This window comes from Canis lupus, chromosome 15 (genome assembly GCF_003254725.2).
Source record: "Canis lupus dingo isolate Sandy chromosome 15, ASM325472v2, whole genome shotgun sequence".
Lineage (NCBI taxonomy): Eukaryota > Metazoa > Chordata > Mammalia > Carnivora > Canidae > Canis > Canis lupus.
Genome location: NC_064257.1, coordinates 1117716 through 1136585, shown reverse-complemented (window position 1 = coordinate 1136585; position 18870 = coordinate 1117716). Strand labels below are relative to the sequence as shown.

General features: G+C 43.1%; 2 protein-coding genes across 7 annotated transcripts in view; one reads left to right on the top strand and one right to left on the bottom strand.

Moving 5' to 3' along the window:
* The first annotated feature begins 1190 nt into the window (after positions 1 to 1190).
* LOC125752516 (uncharacterized) lies at positions 1191 to 3084 on the top strand. The gene is made up of 2 exons (XM_049093973.1): positions 1191 to 1304; positions 1793 to 3084. Exons 1-2 carry the CDS (start codon positions 1261 to 1263, stop codon positions 2145 to 2147), a joined length of 399 nt encoding a protein of 132 aa, XP_048949930.1. The 5' UTR covers positions 1191 to 1260; the 3' UTR covers positions 2148 to 3084.
* Positions 3085 to 4601: 1517 nt separating this feature from the next.
* The window catches only part of FOXJ3 (forkhead box J3), a 141746-nt gene continuing 127477 nt past the window's right edge, over positions 4602 to 18870 (bottom strand). For all 6 annotated transcript variants that reach the window (XM_025419712.3, XM_035698751.2, XM_025419707.3 and 3 more), the window contains 3 exons: positions 18354 to 18545; positions 9679 to 9786; positions 4602 to 7626 (listed from right to left, as the gene is read on the bottom strand). In XM_025419712.3, the coding sequence (XP_025275497.2) occupies positions 7511 to 7626; positions 9679 to 9786; positions 18354 to 18545 (416 nt within the window). In that variant the 3' untranslated portion in view covers positions 4602 to 7510. The remainder of the gene's footprint in view (positions 7627 to 9678; positions 9787 to 18353; positions 18546 to 18870) is intronic.

Below are 18870 nucleotides of genomic sequence, written 5' to 3'. Positions count from 1 at the left end.
GACGCCTGGGGGCTCAGCGGTTGAGCGCCTGCCTTCCGCTCGGCGTGACCCGGGTCCTGGGATCGAGGCCCGCATCGGGCTCTCCCCGGGGAGCCTGCTTCCTCCTCGGCCTGTGTCTCTGCCTCTCTCTGTCTCTCGTGAATAAATGAATAAAATCCTTTAAAAAAAAGAAGAAGCCAGTTCTCACGAACTCCAAAGACACATTTACTCGGTCCATACCCCCTACATGTCCTCCCGGCCCCGGCCCTGGCCCCGCATCTTGAAGGGAAGGAAGAAGACGGGAGCAGCTGCTGAGTCGCACCCCATGAAGTAGCTCCGTGGTGCCCACTTTACAGAGAGGAAACAGGTTCTCGGAGGAGAGGGCCCAGCGCTACCCAGAAGAGGATGGAGTTGGACCTCGAAGGCCATTGGCTTGACCTGGCGGGGCTGGGCTGGCGGCTGGCGGCCGGGGCAGGTGGCCAGAGCTCCCTCCCGCAGCCCTAGGCGCTCGGGGCCTTGACCTCACCCCAGAGGCCCCAGGCCCGGGGAGGCCGCGGCGGGACGCCCACCGGGAGCTGGGGCCAGGTGAGGATGCCTGCCGGACGCGGGGCGCCGACGGGGCCTCGAGCCGGGCCTCGATGGAGGGACACGGTCTGGACCCACAGGGATGGGGGCCGAGGCCGCGGGTGCACCGGTGGGGGGGCGCTCCCCGGGGGGCGGGCCAGGTGGAGGCAGATGTGGGACGGGCTGACACCAGCAGGGAGGAGCGGCCAGGGGCCGGGCCGGACGAGAAGGGGGAGGAATTCCTTGGTCCACGCAGGCCTGACCCCAACGGAGGCCGGAAGCCCGCTGTCTCCCAGGCAAGTGACCCCAGGCTGTGGGCCCCTGGGGGTGGGGGGCCCAGAAGGCTCGGGAAGGGGAGGGAGGCTGAGTTGGAGCCGGAGCCACCTGCCCCCACACAGCCGGCTGCAGGCCCCTAGTCCGGGCAGGGACGGTTCCCACAGGAGGGCTGGGAGGCGCCCTCGGGCGGCAGGACATTGCCGCTCCGACCTCTGGGGGCCCTCTGGGGGCCCTCTGGGGGCCGGGGCAGACAGGGGCATCGCCCCGCCCTGTGACGTCAGCCCAGGCTGCTCCGGGCCGGGCCGGGCGGGGCGGGCGTGGTGGCCCCACGGAGGCCAAGGGCACCGGGCGGGTCGTCCGGCCTCACTCGCTGGCTGTGACCCGCTGGCTGTGACCCGGGCAGGGGCCCTCAGCCTCTCCACGGCCCTGGCACTGTCGGCGATGAACGGGACAGTGACGCGACCTGCAGGGCAGCGGGGGCTTAGGTCAGGTAACCCACGGGCTCCCGCACTGGGCAGGTCCTGGCGAGTGACGGCAAGGGTCACTCTACGAGGGGGGGTGTGCGGGTCACCAAGGCCTGCTGAGGCGACGCGGGGCTGGGAGGGCGCGCTGGGGGCTGGGGCCTCCGCACCTGCACCTGCACCTGCGACTCCGGGGGAGGCGGGTGGCCTCGGGAGCTCGGAGGGGTTGGGGTTGGTGGGGTGACCTCTGCCATCCTGCCCTGGGAAGGGGGGGCAGCGGCGCAGAGGCAGCTCCGGAGCGGGCCCCATCGGGAGGCTTCCTGACGACACCCAGGGGGCTCCTTGGCTCCCCCAGCATCTCTGATTGGAGAGAAGATTCTGGGGCCTGGCCGCTGGGCTCCCTAAGGCCCGGTGGGGAAGGCCCTTCAGTAACTGGAAGGGCACACAGCTGGCGGCCACGCGCCCTCTGCCGGCCGCTGCCGCTCACTGCAGCCTCGCTGCTCTGGTCTCAGGGCCCGGGCTCTGCGCAGAGCCGTGAGCGGCACATCCAGTGACCGGGCGGGCGGTCGGGCTGGGCGGCCTCCGTTTGAAATCCCAGCTCTGCTGCGGCTCCTGCTATCATCATCATCACCATCACCACCGCCGCCACCACCATCACCACCACCGCCGCCACCACCATCACCATCACCGCCACCGCCATCAGCACTGCCACCGCCACCACCGCCGCCGCCACCCCCACCCCCATCACCGCCACCACCCCCACCCCTACTGCCACCACCGTCACCACCACCATCACCACCACCGCCGCCACCACCACCACCACTACCATCACCACCATCACCATCATTCCTACTACTGGGAGGATGACCCTGGGCAAGTGTACGGCTCAGATTCTTCATTTACAACCGGAGCTTGAGAATACCATCTAGCACCTAGCTGTTTTGAAGAGTAAATACGACCTACAAGGCGCAGCTGGGAGAAGTAATATTAATAAAGGGTAGCTGTGTTCTGTACTTCTGGGGTCAGCATCACGTAGGGGCGCTGCTCTGAGTGGGAGGCTGGAGAGGGCCCTGCTGCAGCTGCCCGCCAGGTGTGTGCTCTGCACGTGCTGACTAGTCACCATCAACGGGAGGGAGACACACAGGGAGGTCAGTTCAGAATCACTCTTGAAAACCCTTTAGGAAGGAACCACGCTGGGGACAAAGACCCCGTGTCTCAATAAGGCCAACACGGCCAGTTTTTCCAAATGTGGGTTACAGTCTGCCTTTGAAGTAGCTGACTTGGGGCCAAAGGCCATGTTATGTAGAACACGGGTGTCTTCATCCACTGGGGTCGCCCGGTGACACAGGTGCTCACACACACGGCACAGGGTGGCAGCCCCCAGTGACATCCGGCCTCAGGTGGCTATTCAGTACCTCCGTCCTCCCTCTTTGGCCACGTGTGTACGACTGCCCCGGAGAGCTCTTCTGAATGCACGCCGGATGCAGCTGTGATGTGCCCGCCTCTCTTCTGTAAAATGGGACAGTAACAGTGCTGCAGCAAGATTCCTGCGCAGGTCAAGTAAGATAACGTGTGAAGGAATTTTAAATTCCTGTTAAATGTATGATGCTCTCTACGACTCCCTTTCCCCAAATCTTCCCCTAGACATGTGACTGAACAAGTCACTTCCCTCTCTGGGTCTGTGTTCTCTACAGGAAGATGCAGGGGCTGTAAGAGAGGATTTCAAAGAGCCCTTTTGGCCCGAAGCCTTCGAGATAGTCATGATTCTAGGCAGTTTAGATGCAGTCGACCCTTCCACAGCCCTTCAGAGGCACTGCTAATGACCAAAATTTACCTGTAATGTGAGGTGGGGGGGGCGGGGGGGACGACAGTTCCTCACTGCAAGAGACACACATGCACTGGTGGGTAGGCATTACCTCTGGCCTTGGGAAAATTTCCTTTTGGAAGGCAATAGGGTAAAAAACAAATGAGCTTTGGAGTCAGGCCCAGACTGAATCACCCCAGATTCTCTATTAGCTATGACAACTAGGGCAAGTTAACCTTTCTGAGCCTCAGTTTCCCCAACTGTAAAGTTGCAACAAATAGCTTTTCCTGGCAGTGATGTATGGGTTCAGTTAGAGATAGCAAGAGGCCCTGGGCAGGATTATGGGATTGGTAGGAAACCCTCCTCTGCTTGAGTTAGGCAGGGTGACGCTTCAGGTCCACTTCCACCAGTACCGTTGGTCTGCCCAGGAGTTAGCCTCTGAACCTGTTTCCACATCAATCAAGTTGAGAACTCACCACTTATCTCATATGATTGCCCTGCTCATATGAGAGGTATGCTCTCATTATGGTGATGAGACCATAATGGTAAAAATGGTAATTTTTGGTAATGGTAAAAAAAATTTTACCAGCAAACCGTCTCTTCAGCTTCCATTCCCCCCATGGTAGTCTAGCGTCCATGCCTGGCTCAGAGCAGTGGTATAAATAGAAAAACCTTCTCCTGTCTGTTCAGGACCGTCTGAGGACTCAACTCCAGTAGCCCATGCTAGGCTGAGGCCTTCCTGGACCGCTGCCTCAGCCCTCACCATAACCTAACTCCTCACCACCAGAATCTTGCCTTGCCAGGGCGCACCTTTGGGGCAGCTTCCCCGGGCCGTTCCCCTGGGCTGGTGTCCGTCGCCTGTCCTGGGTTAAGTCTGCACCCACTAAAGGCAGGAGTCGTGGCTTTCTCACGGGAAGGGTGACAGAGTGTGTGTGCTCAGCCAATGTTAAGCTCCACTTTCACTTTTGGGTGGTAGCCCTCTGGGAAGGCACATCTGGGGGCAGGAATGGGGTCAAGGACACAGGGAGTAGGGGAATTTCTTGAAAGTAAGAGGATGGTGTAAAAGAATCAGGTGACCCGGATTCAAACCCAGCTCTTATCACTTCTAATAAAGGATCTGGGTAAGCCACTGTACTTCTGAGTCGGAACCATCCTGGGAGATGAGGATAACAGTATCTACTTAGCACAGCACTTGGCACATGCTGAGTGCTTTTTCATGGCCCAGGTACTGTTCGAAATGTTGAAATGCATTAGTTAATTTAATCCCACTACAACTCTAGGAGAAAGGTATTACTATCCCCTCATTTTGAAGGCATTCCAAATGAGGAAAATGAGGCTCAGAAAAACTAAGTCAGTCCCCCAAATTCACAGAGCTAGTGAGATATTCCTAAAGGCAGCAACGCATGGGACACGATCTCTAAGGCCGTAAGGACTGTCTGCAAGTTTCTGCATCGGGACTGGCTCCAGTCTTGCTCCCTCGATTATAGCGAATGACACAGGCCAACTGGTGTTGAGAATAGAGTTAACATAATATATTTATTTTAAGTGCCATTCATGCATATCAGTTCTGGCAGCAACAATCCTAATGACACTTGGGGTATTTCTTTACAGCACTAAACAGTTACAAAGAATGGGTGCCGTTCATCATAGAGGCAAAATATGAAATCGTGCAATAGCAAAACTGTAGAAACATTAAAACACTGACTGTCCAACAGCAGTACAGAGAGCAGATTGTGTTTGCACAAAAAGCCAATGCATTTTCATCACATATATACAATATAGATATGTACACATCACCCTCTGAATGAACAATATCAAAATACTCTATTCCATTTGAAATAATCCCCGGATTGATTCCCTCCCACTTCAAAGGACATCTGAGAGACATGTATTTACAAGAACACACATGAATACATTTACATTTCAAAAACTGCCACAAATGCCAGTCGGATTATTCTCCTGGACAGAGTACCCCCCCATTTGATTATATGCATTTATTATACTTTTCCCCAAAAGTCTTCAGTCAATTTAAGCCCAAGACAGAACTTGCTCTGTATTAACAACTACCAACTGAAACAGCCACTAGAGGGGATGCTCTGCACCTCACCAGGTGGCTCTGGCTGGCTGGAGCCCGCTGTGAAGGCCTGTCCTGGGCTCCTGGGCCACCTGAATCACAAGAGTGCAATGGGACTGAGTGGAGGCTCTGCCTCCAGGGCCATTTGTGTTAAGTTTAAATTCTCATAAAAATATTGATCACTGCAAATCAGTAAATGATTGCCAAATGGGAAATTAGCTTCACAGAATTTGTAAAATCTTCATCAGTGGTTTCTACTCAAATCATTCAATGTGAGACTGCATTCTAATACCCAAATTGTTTAAAGTGCACATTGCTAACCAAGCAATTTAAAGTTTCAAAACAGCTATTTTGGTATCTAGAAAACAGTGACTTGAGCAGACTATTGAACCCCCCCACACCCCATTTTTTCAAGTTTTTTTCTCTGCAGGCTGCTATCTCATCTGGCCTCTAATCCGTGTAAGAGGGGCCTGTTGGTGGTCTTGCCAGAATCCTCCGATTTTCACTGATCCAAGGGGCTGGAACTGAGCTTCCATTTTCATGCCAAGCAGGGTCCAAACAACAGGAACATAAAGCCCTTCCTTTCTCCCCAACCTCACCAGCTTTACTATGGCTGGCTTCCCAGTGATTCATTAAAGGCAACACTCCATTAAAAAAAAAAAAAAAATACCCACACACACGTTGACAAACACTCTCACATACACACATACAGAAACAAAGATGTCTGTTTAGTTCAAGTAGAGAACACTCAACCACATTATCACTAAGGCTAATTAAAGTGATTTAAGAATGGCTGATAAAGAGACTAGAGATGCTAAAAAGCAACCAGTGAGCAGTTATTACTCCTTGATTTGATGGAACGTATCATTCCCCCATTATAAATGAAAGAAATTCTGCCTTTTTTTATGGTCTAAAGAACCAATTCAAAACCTATTCATTTAAAAAAAAATCTCATTTCTGTTACTTTTATAAAACTGATTATAAAACTAAGACAATCAATCCATGCAAAGTAACTATGATACAATATGAAACAAAACAAAAAACTAATAAAAACCCCAATGAGGCACACTGCATTTCAAAGAAAGTAACCCAATGTCATGCATACACAGACACACGGGACAAGAGAAACAGCAGACCACTTAAGGGTTTCTGCACTGAAGACTGAGGCAAATAAAATCTGTGTGTGGCTCTATCCTCCTTTCAGTGCTTCCTAAACAGAAAGTGAGGAAACTTGCATTATACACAGTGCCCTGCTGTTCTATTGCCCAAATGAACTCTGATTTGAATTCCAGAAAAATCCTATTTAGCTAATATGTCTCAATCAGCAGGAATGCTAAGATAGAGAAATATACTCACATGGTAAAATGAGCGATGATAAAGAGAATGACACAATCTCTCTGATTGTCTTGTCTGTAAACTCTTAAGAAAAACAATTCTGTGCTTTCAGACACCACACTTCTCCTTAATGAACCCAAGAGGAGCTGAGCATTCACAGAAGGTAGCAATAAATATTAAAATAACACTTTTGAATAATAAATACATGGGTGACTATGGAGGCAATGATTTTGTTAAAGAGCCAAGCAATGCTCAGCTGCTAACTGATCAAATACATTTTAGAACTGTTCTAATGCAAATTTAAGAAAACAGACATTGACAAGGTACGACATAAACTCTGTAATCCCCCAACCATCAAAACAAATTTGGTCAGTTCTTTATGCTGCTCAGGAACAACATGCCCCTCTGGATTGTTTGGAGAGTATCAAACTCTGGGTTCTTTGACTTGCTGAGTTGAACTCAATACCCACATCTCTGAAAAAAGATTAAATAAGGGGAATTGGGTTTTGAAAAAATCTATTTCCTTTCAGTTGCCTACATCAGTTAAAAGCATCCTGCAGAAAATAGCCTAATGAGGAATAAAAACTCACAGTAACTTTCTTTTCAAGACGTAATAATCCAATTAGAAAAATTGAAGCCTTTCAGTAATTTTTGTACATATATTTACACATATGTATCTATAAACTGCTTGCAGCAAAATAGGCTCTGTCTGAAAAATCAGTCTGGCACTTGTGGTCAACATCAAACTGACACAAATATGCAAAAGCTGTTCAAATCACACAACAGTTAGGAGCTACATAGGGCAGCTGGCAGGGAGACAAACATGTAGTACTTGTTTGGGTCAGATAAAAGCAGTAAGTTATCCAGCCAAAATCTTTTTGATTGTCTTCAAAAGAAATTTTGATAACATCGGTAAAGTGATTAACAACTTTGTTTTCTCAACTGGATTCTCTTAAACCTTTCCCTTCACTGCACAGAAAGGTGACGCTGGGGTCTGGTGCCTTGCAGAAACAAGCTCTACACAATTGAATCCCAATCAAAGTCATCCTGGATGTCATCTGGAGGCAGAGAACGTCGCATCTGGAAGGCTTGGGAAGGCATCATGTGCTGCTGGTTCATGGCTCCGTGATGGCCTGCAAGGAAGGAGGCAACGTCAGTAGTGACTTGGGTAGAGATAAAAGGAATTAATGAATGTCAGCTGAGCGCTTCCTTTGTGCCAGGCACTTGGTGCACATTAACTCCCTAGTCCACTCAGAAGCTCTCACTGAGGTGGCTCTTATGATCATTTTATAGATAGCAGTGCTTGGATTCAAAAGAATGGAACAAGTTACCCAAGGTCATACAACTAGGAAGGCGAATAGATTTGAACTTTGTTCACTTGACCTCCAAATACATATGCCTGTTTGGTTACTCCAGGAGGTAGCAAGGAGGGCATAAAAAGAACACTAGAGTGTCCAAATGCTGATACAACCCTCTCTCTTAGTCTGTCCTGCATCAATATATGTTCCAGTAACATGAACCGGCTCCCATGAGAATGGTAAAAGGGGAATGATGCCAGCATACCAGTGATGTCACACTGGGTCATCCTGAATTCTCAGCAAGTTAACTTTTGTGCCACCAAGTAACAGTGGGTGAACATAGAGGATATCAACACAGCTGAATGCAGGAAGCCATGGTGGACCAGAGTGAAGAAATAGGATGCCCACCCTCTCCACACTCAGTCTTCTTAGATTAGTGTGGCTGTGTGCAGCTTGTCCTCTCCCAATTTTGGTGCGTTCTGCCCTTGTCTCCACAGCTTTGTCAAACCCGATTCCAAGCCAGACTTTTTCTCTTAAGTGTAATTTCTATTTACTTGCAGAATTCATTATTTTATTAGGAATTAAACATATGCTGTTAATGTTGTGGAATTTTTACTGGATTGTTGCAGTTTTTGATTTTGCTTGATCTGATTACAAAGTTTCAAGTAGTCTGCTGCTAATCTTATTTTATTTATAAGCCCTGTATATTTTAATGCACCATTTTATAAAATGTTAAGACTTTCAATATATCACAGTGTAGCAGAAATGCCTGTATTTATTTTTTGACTTATTAATTTCTTACTATGTGCCAGGCACTAATTTAAGTGATTTATGTATAATCCTCATTTAATTCTCTTAACAACCCTAGGAGTTAGTGTTATGAGCTCCCTTTTAACAGACCAGAGGTTGAGCTAGGAGGATTAGGCAGCTACCAAGCAGCAAAGCATCAGAACACAAACTCTGGGAATCCAGTTCCAGAGTCTTAACTACAGTATCTTGCCACCTACAGGTTCCTGGTGAGCGCTGAGGAGAGCTCACCCCGCTGAGCACTTATTCCTGCACATTCATCAAAGTACAGGTCACTTGGCCCCAACTCCTCCTTCACTACTGCCTGGCACACACTTGTTGGGGGTTTTATTTTTTTAGGTGAGGGTGTTTTAAATTCACACCTGCAAATGACCTTTCTGTTCCTCAAGCAGCCTAAGTGGAGAAAACAATGAACTCTAAATCCAGTTATCAAGACTCGAGTCCTGGTTTGTTCCTTTAGCAAAACTGGTGGCTCTGGGTAAGTTATCTCCACTCCTGAGCCTTAATTTCCTCATCTAGATCCTCCTTAAGCTCCCTTCCACCTCCACCCTCATGCCTGCCTTTGCTGCCCTGATAAATGTAACTTATCCAGCATTCAGGAACCCAGGGGAACACTTATGAACTAGTGACTCTTGCAACTTACCTCCTCTGTAAGAGACATCCTTAGAAACTAGAGCTGGGGGGGCGGAGGGGGGGGATATGAGGAGAATGAATGGAGCAGAATATACAGGAGCTAATCAAACAAGTTCTTGAAGCCTGTTCAAGTCCTGTCGAAGTCAAAAAGCCTCAAAGATGCCTAAGACCCCAGGACAAGCCCTATGCCCCCGGACCTCTTTAGAAAGGCAAGACAATATAATTAAAATCATAACATCAAAGAGACTTCAGGTCATATGGTCCAAATACCAAATGTCACTTAATTCCCCTCACCCAGCACTAAAACCAAGTAACTGTGCACTGTCACCCCATCCTCCCTTACCAGGGAGTTCACTCCCTCCTGAACAGCCTCACACTGGGACAGCTAAGATCTTTTTTCATACTACACTCTGAGTACCAACTGCAACACAACACACCCCAAATTACCTGCAATTGTCGTTCCTGGAGTGCTGAGTGCCTGTGGGATGTGAGGGTAGCCAGGGGGCGGCATCACTGAAGGAGGGAGATTTTGCCTGGAGTCTATGTACAAATTTCCTAATCAGATTGAAAGGCAGAATGAAGGAAAACAGAGTTACATAAATAAAACAAGTCAAGCATTAAGACCTTAATAAAATTATTACCTAAAACTAAACTAAGCAGGTAAGGCAAGGAAGAAGAAAGAAAAAGTACTTCTTTCAGATGCTAATACCAAAGGTGGTGCCAGGCTTAGTGTTAGTACACTAATGCTAATTATGGCATTGCCTCTTTGTGTCTGAAAGCCTGCAGGCAAGTCATCTCTACTGCTGCTGTTACACTTCATAATAGTTCAAAAGCATTTTCATATCTACGTTATCATCTGAATCTGAGCCTTCCATTCAGTCCAAAATGAGGGCAAGACAGGGCATATCCCCATTTTATGGATGAGGCAACTGAGGCACAGAAAGAAAGACTAAGCTGACATGCCCAAAGGCACATCAGTTTGACAGGGCTAGCGTGAACATCCAGTTCTCCTGGATCATGGGCTCTAAGAAACACTGTCCCTCTCTTCCTTACTTTTTCACTTTCAAAGAAGACTTATATGTGTGCCCTAGCTGATTAACAAAATGAATGAGTAGAGGCACAGAGTGACAGGAAAGGCTTGCACACGTTTAAAAGAGCTACATCAAGTAAAGCTGATGAAAAATGTATTATTTAGAAGTGTGAAGATGGGAAACAGAGATCTCATTTGAATGGCATTTCTGAAGGCTCTTAATATATTTTCATCGACAGGAGCCATTAAGTGTAACAGCTCTAAAATGTCAATTATGCTGCATCCTAATGCAAAGTAGAAAGGGAAGGGAGCAAACATCATATGCTCCCCCCAGCCCCCCATTACTCCTGGGGAAGAAGAACCATAACACTGGCTCACATTGTATGGAACATCTGGAATTCTGGAAAGGCTATTTCTCCCTTAGGTATTCTACTGTGTCTAGAATTACATATTACAACTGCATTCTAGCAATGCTGTAATCAAACTAGAAAACAGCAACCATTTCCCAGAGGCAAGTAAAAAGATACTCAAGGTAGGAACACTCTATTTGGCTGCTCACAAGTTTTTACCTGTCAGTGGAATGTCAGACTGTCCAGGCTTAAAATAGCCTCTGAGACAGCCTAATTCAGGCCTCCCTCTATTCATGCAGATGAGGACGTTAAGACCTACAGAGAAAATGTGACAGAACCAGGAACAGAACCCTGCACTTCTGAATTCTAGCCACTGCCTCCCAAGATGACATGCCTTTTTGTAGTAAAGTTTACAGTCAGAACTAAGCTCTTTGATCAATTTACATAAGATTTAGGAAGAGAGAAGAGTTATACTAAATTGTAGCTCTAGTATATTCTTAGAGGAAAAATAAAAAAAAATTTTTTTTTAAATCTTAAAACAAAACAAAAGTAACCTATGGTATCTCAGTCTAGAAAGAATCCAGAAGAGGTGCTTGGCCACACGCACACGGGACAGCAGATGGTTAGTGCTTTTTCCATGACCACAAATGCCAAGTTCCAAAACCAAAAGGTACACTGGACCTTACTTAAAAATTTAGGTCACAAAATTGAAGAAAAGCATTACAATTTCAGAAAGGGGGAGCCACTGGCTAACATATACCATGGCCCTTGAAATAATCTTAAGACTGACCCACACATCCTTCTATCCTTTCCTAGAACTTCCTGATCTGCTGGAGGCAATAATCTGTAAGCAACATAGGTACCCACCCCCCACCGTGAGCATTTTAAGGCTGGCTGAGATGATCTGAGATGATCTGCAGAGAACATGGCAGCACTTAGAACTAACTTCATTATTTTGGTTGAACAGGGAAAGAAAAGAGGAAAGGAAAACCAACCAAGGGACAAAGGACAGAAGGGACGGTACACCTCTGGGATTTAATACAAGTTGGAAAAGTGAAAGTATCCTGAAAGGGAAAACTATAGGTTTGAAACCTATCAGATGATCAAAGAAGATAAGCCGTCTATGTACAAGAAGAGATAAAAAGATGAAATGGAAGAAAGCAAATCAGTGAAAATATATGGCAAGTTATACAGATCTTGATACTTAAAAACAAATATAGGGATTCTGAGAAGACAGTAGAGTAGGTAGCACCAGGAACCTCTCTTCCAACCTAGACAAAGCTACACTGGTAGACTTTGTCCAGTACCACAGAAAACCCTAGAGCCTTTGGAACTTTGGAACCCTGGAAGTCTGCTGACAGTTTACAATTTGTAGAGGATGGCTTAGAGGATAAATTGCAGTTAGTTTTGGTCAATTTCAACTCTTAGCCCAACAGCCATCACCTATCCATCCATCTCTACCGCATGGTAGGCAGCTGTATACATGTTCCTGGAACAACTAACACAGCTTACAGGAGGAGCCAATGTGGGCTAAAAGGCCATTGTGCTTCAACTACTGGGGACCTGTGCTCTGATCACAGAGATGCAGACACAAAGGAGGGTGGCCACTGTTGCACCTTCCACCAATGCTGCAAGCTTGTCCCCTCCACCTGAACTGATTTCCAGAGGCTTTAAAGGGGAGCTACTGCCTCCTCAAATAAATAAAATCTTAAATAAATAAATAAATAAATAAATAAATAAATGAATGAATAAATAAATAAATAAGGTTAGTCTAGAAAGTAGTATTATTAAAACTTTCATTTGTTAACTCCACATGTTTTTTATATAATTTAAGAGACTAATGCATTTAAAGGAATTATTAATATAGGTTTTGGGGCACACTATGTAAAAAATGTGACTTTGTGACATCAACAACCAAAAGGGATGGAGATGGAGCTATAAAGGAGCTGAGTTTTTTATGTTATAAAAGTTACACTGATATAAATTCAAATTAGAGTGTTATGACTTTAGGATGGTAAACCCCAATCCCCATGGTAACTACAAAGAGCTATATACAATAAACACAAAAGGAATACGAAAAAATTCAAACATTTCACTACAAAAAATCAGCAAAACAGAGGACTACAGTAGTGCAAAAATTAAGGGACAAGAAAGAATATATATATATATATATAAATAAAATAAAGAGCAAAATGACAAATCACTCCTTATTGGTAACTATTTTAAACATAAATGGGTTAAATTCTCCAATCAAGAGAAATTGGCAGAATGAGTAAGAATAAGAGCCTCATTTTAGGACCAAAGACACAAATAGAATGAAAAGTGAAAGGATGGAAAAGGCAACCAAAAGGAAATAGAGACTAATATCAGACAAAATAAGACTTTTTTTTTTAAGACTTTGTTTATTCATTTGAGAAAGACAGAGTGAGTGAGAGAGAGCATAAGTCAGGGGGAAAGGCAGAGGCAGAAGGAGAAGCAGACTCCCCACCGAGCCTGATGTGGGGCTCGATCCCAGGACTTTATGACCTGAGCCGAAGGCAGACACTTAACCAAATGAGCTACCAGGAGCCCCCGAAATAGACTTTAAATCAAAAAGGTGACAAAGAAGGACATTATGTATCAAAGGTTCAGTACAGAAAAATTATAAACACTTACACACCTAATAACAGACTGCAGCAAAACAAATGAAACAAAAACTGACAAAACTGAAAGAAATTAACTACTCTACAATGATAACTGGTGATATAAATACCCCACACTCAAATGGAAAGAACAACCAGAGAGAAGAAAATAAGGAAACAGAGGACGTAACACAATGAACCAACTAGATCTAACAAGTACAGAACATTCTACCCAACAATATGCACATTCTTCTCAAGTGCACATGGGACATATCCCAGGATAGACCATATGTCAGGCTGCAAATTAGGTCTCAGTAGTTTATAAATGATAGATATAACTAAGCATCTTCTCTGACAAGAGGATGAATAGCAAAAGTAGTGTCAAGGGGGAAAATTGTAACTACAAACACATTAAAAAACAAGAAAGATCTCAATCAACAACCTAACTTTACAACTTAAGGACCTACAGAAAGAAGAACAGAATAAACCCAAAGCTAGCAGAAAGGAGGAAATAATAAAGATTAGAACAGAGATAAATGAAACAGTAACTAAAATTAGATATGAAAGTGGGGACACTACAACTGATTATAAAGAGAACAGGATCCAGAAAAGGGGGAAGGAAATAGCATCATTTGCTATTGTATACCAGCATACTGGAATAACCTAGATGAAATGAACAAATTCCTAGAAACATAAAAACCACCAAGACTAAATTACAACAAAATAGAAAATCTGAATACACCTAAAACTAGTAACACTGAATCAGTAATAAAAAATATCCCAATAAAGACAAAAGCCCAGGACCTGACGGCTTTGCTGGTAAATTCTACCAAACATTTAAATAACACCAATCCTTCTCAAACTTCAAACTTTTCCCCAAAACTGAAAGACAGAGAGCACTTCCTAACTCACCCTATAAGGCCAAAATTAGCCTGATACCAAAGTGAGACAAAGACATCTATAAGGAAACCACAGACTAATATCCCTTATGAACACTGATCCAAAAATCCTAAACAAAGTACTAGCAAAATTAATTCAATACCATATTAAAAGGATTAAACATGATGACCAAGTGAGATTTATTCCTGGAATAGAAAAGGATAGTTCAACATATGAAAAGTGATCAATGTAATACACTGCATTAACAGAATGAAAGGGAAAAAACCTACATGCTCATCTCAACTGATGTAGAAAAAGTAACTGACAAAAGTCATCACCCTTTCATAATAAACACTTAACAAACTAAGAATAGAATAAAACTAGTTAAACATAATAAAAGCCATCTATGAATACCCCATGGCAAACATGTTCAAAGGTGAAAGACTTGAAAGCTTTACTTCTAAGATCATGAACAAAAGCAAGGATGTCCACTTCTAGTCAACATACTACTAGAAGTTCTAGCCAGAGCAACTAGGCAAGAAAGAAATAAAAGGCATCCAAATCGGAAAGGAAAATGTTTATCTCTGTTCACAAATATGATCTTATATGTAGAAACCTCCAAAGATCTTATATGTAGAAACTATCCAAAAATAAGTAAATTGAACATAGTAGTAGGACAAAGTCAACATGCAAAAATCAGTTCCATTTTTACACAATGAACAACCTGAAAAGGAAATTTTCAGAACAATTCCATCTACAATGGCAATAAAAAATACTTAGGAATTAATCAGAGATGAAAGACTTGTACAATTAAAACTACAACAGCAGGGGCACCCAAGTGGCTCAGTGGTTGAGCGTCTCTGCCTTTGGCTCAGGGCGTGATCCCCGCTCCTGAGATCAAGTTCCGCATCTGGCTCCCCACAGGGAGCCTGTTTCTCCCTCTACCTGTGTCTCTGCCTCACTGTGTCTCTCATGAGTAATAAATAAAATCTTAAAAAAAAAAAAAACCTACAAAAATATCATTGAAAGAAATTTAAGATGACACAAGTAAACGGAAACACTTTTCATGTTCATGGACTGGAAAACAATATTGTTGAGATGTCAATGCTATCCAAAGCTATCTATAGACTCAATGTAACCCGTATCAAAAACTCCTTTTTTTTTTTTTTTGACAAAAATATAAAATCCCATCCTAAAACATTATAGGGAATTTCAAGAGACACTGAATAGCCAAAACTATCTTGAACAAAAATAACAAAGCAGGGGGACTCATACTTTCGGATTTTAAAACCTGCTACAAAAATATAGTTGAAAACAGTGTGGTCATGGCACAAAGGCAAATATACTACAAACACTGGAATCAAACAGAGAACCCAGGAATGAACTCGTGATCTCTTGCATATATGGTTAAATGATTTTTTTAAAAGGGTGTCAAGACCATTCTATGGGGGAAAGGACCATCTTTTCAGAAAATGGTGCTGGGAAAACTGGATATCCATATGCAAAAAAGCACGAAATTGGATCTAATGTCATATGCAAAAAATAACTCAAGATGGGTCAAAGACTTACATTTAAGACCTAAACCATAAAATTCTTAGACAAAAACATAGGGCATGAGTTTCATGACACTGGATTTGGTGATGATTTCTTATATAGGATACCAAACTCATAGACAATAAAAGAAAAAAAAGATGAGTTGGACCTCCTGAAAAATTTTAAAATTGTGCACTGAAAGACACTATCAACACAGTAAAAAAGAAAACAAAATAATGAAAGAAAACATTCATGGGACACCTGGGTGGCTCAGTGGTTGAGCATCTGCCTTTGGCTCAGGGCATGATCCTGGATTTCCAGAATCGAGTCCCACATTGGGCTTCCTGCATGGAGCCTGCTTCTCCTCCCTCTGCCTATGTTTCTGCCTCTCTCTCTATATATATCTCTTGCAAATAAATAAATAAAATCTTTTTTTTTAAAGAATAATCACAAATCATTTGATAAAGGGCTAATATCCAAAAGAATAGAGAATTCCTAAAACTCAGCAATAAACCAAACCAGATTTTAAAATGGGCAAAGGACCTGAACAGATACTTCTCCAAAGAAGATACAAAAATGGCCAATAAGCAGATAAAAAGATATTCAATAATCATCAAAGAATGCAAACCAAAACTACAATGAGATACCACCTCACACCCAGTAAAATAGCTACTATTTTTTAAAAAAGAGATTAAAAAATATAACAAATGTTGGCAAGGATGTAGAAAAACTGGAACCCTTGTGCACTGTTAGGAGGGTGTAAAATGGTATAGCCCCCATAAAAAACAGTATGGTGGTTCCTCAAAGAATGAAATAATTACCATATGATCCAGCAATTCCATTTCTGACTATATACCCAAAAGAACTGAAAGCAGGGCCTTGAAATAATATTGGTACACTCCTGTTCACAGCATTATTATTCACAACAGCTAAAATATGAAAGCATCCCAAGTGTTCGACAAGTGAGTAGATAAGCAAATGTGGTATATACATACAATGGACTAGTAATCCAGCCATAAAAAAGGAAGGAAATCCTAATATATGCCACAACATGGATTAAGAAATGCTAAGTGAAATAAGTCAGTCACAAAAAGATAAATACTATAGGATTTCATTTACCTTAGATACTTAGAAATAGTAAAAAATCAGAAACAGAAAGAATGGTGGCTGCCAGGGGCTTGGTGGAGGGTCAGAGGGACAGGGGTTAAAATGGGGGCCTGTACTGTTTAATGAGTACAGAATATGCACTTTACAAGATGAAAATTTATGGAGATGGATTGTGATGACAACTGCACACTATGAGTATATTTAAAGCCACTGAACTATACACTTAAGGATGATTGGGATGGTGATTTTATGTTATATTTTACAATAAAATTTTTTTTTCAAAGAGTATTTATACATCCAAAAGATACCAAATAGGAAGTGACAAAAAGAGAGGGGAGAGGGAGGGAGAAAGAGAAGGAGAAAGGAGATAAATGAGCCATCAAAAAATACAGTTTAGTTGTCAGGCACATTGGAGGGCACTCAACAAGTTCAGCTAATACTAAAGTACCTTGTATATGCCAAGCACTGAATGAGGCTCATGGGTGGATGTAATTTACGAAATGAATGAGCCACCAAAATCAGTCACTGAGAGTTTCAAGTTAGGCAAACTATTCAAATGGAAGAAGCAAAGATGATGGAAGATTTCTATCAAAAGACACAGAAAGCTGCCTAGGTACCTTCGTCAGTTCAATGCCCGACTCTTGATTTCGGCTCAGGGCATGATCTCAGGGTTGTGGGATCGAGGCCCAGATTGGGCTCCATGCTCAGCAGAGAGTCTGCTTCAGATTCTCCCTCTTCTTCTGCTCCCACCCCCCCGCCCCCACATGCACTCTCGCTTTCTCTAGAATAAATAAATCTTAAAAAAATAAAATAAAAAAGACACAGAAATAAAGATTTCACATGAAAAGAATGCTATAGCATGGCTGGGGATCTTGAGAATATGGAAAGACCAAATATGTGAAATAAGCTAGGATAATGGTTGAAGAAAGCCACAGGATAGAAAAGAGACTTAAAAATGCATCAAATGTAAAACCAAAAATAATGAACAGAAAATAAGTCAACTTGGAGATAAAAGGTTGCAAGAAAATAAACAAAGAAAGCACCTGAATATTAAACATCTACAGAATGAAAAGGTGCTGCAATTAGAGTAAAATAGATGGCTACAAGGGTAAAGAGAAAAAGAAGAAAGTTAGGTGAAAAACACAAAGCATGAATTTCAAGTACAGAGTAAAACACCGAGACAATTTACCATTACTGTACTCTTTACTTGAAGCTTTGAATTTTAATCTTAACATTCTTAGAAGATATATAAAATAAGACATGCTGATTTTCACTGCAAGTCTCCACAAGTTTAAATAGATATAACTTCAAGACTATGTTCTTATAAAATTGTATATATCTTTAAAACACTTAATTCTTGTTTGAACTTAAAAGGTTAAAGATCACAGTCAACTGTAAACAATAATCATATAGTTCATGACAAAAGTCTCCTTATCTCAACTTTTTAAACATATCTTTAATATATAAATTATTTTATTTCATTGCATTTCTTAGAAATGAAAAGATGTAAATGGATCACTATCATACTAACAACATACCAAGCTGTCTCACTAAATTTCACACAAATGAGAAAGACAATCAGGAAGATAATTAAACCCATACCTGTTCCAATGTGTTGGGAAGGTTTTGTTGGATGCATTGCACCGTGACAAACATTTTGCTGAACATTACTTTGTGAGTGGATAAGGCCAGTTTGTGTAAAGAATTGATTAAGAGAAGAACAGAGATCAGCAAATTGAACCTGATCCAAAGACCAGTTCTTGAGATCTGCCTGTCTCATACTCTCCATCAAACCTATGAGAAAAGTATTAGAAATAGCACAGTTTGTTCTGCAAGCATTGCAAGGAATATAACAAGACACAATTTTTTTTTCCAGCCCTCAAAATTTCCACTGGTAATGATTAACTGTGCAATGAAGAATGACATTTAAAAATTATTCAAAGCTTAATTACTTCTAAATGTGGCCACACTTCTTTCAGAACTCTTACCTCTGATCCTCTGCTACATCTACTGACTGACTTAATCATGAATTTTGCAGTGTTGTTTTTTAAGCATACTATCAACTGCAAAAGAAACACTATATAAGGAGATACTTTACTACAAAGAACCATCCCTATGA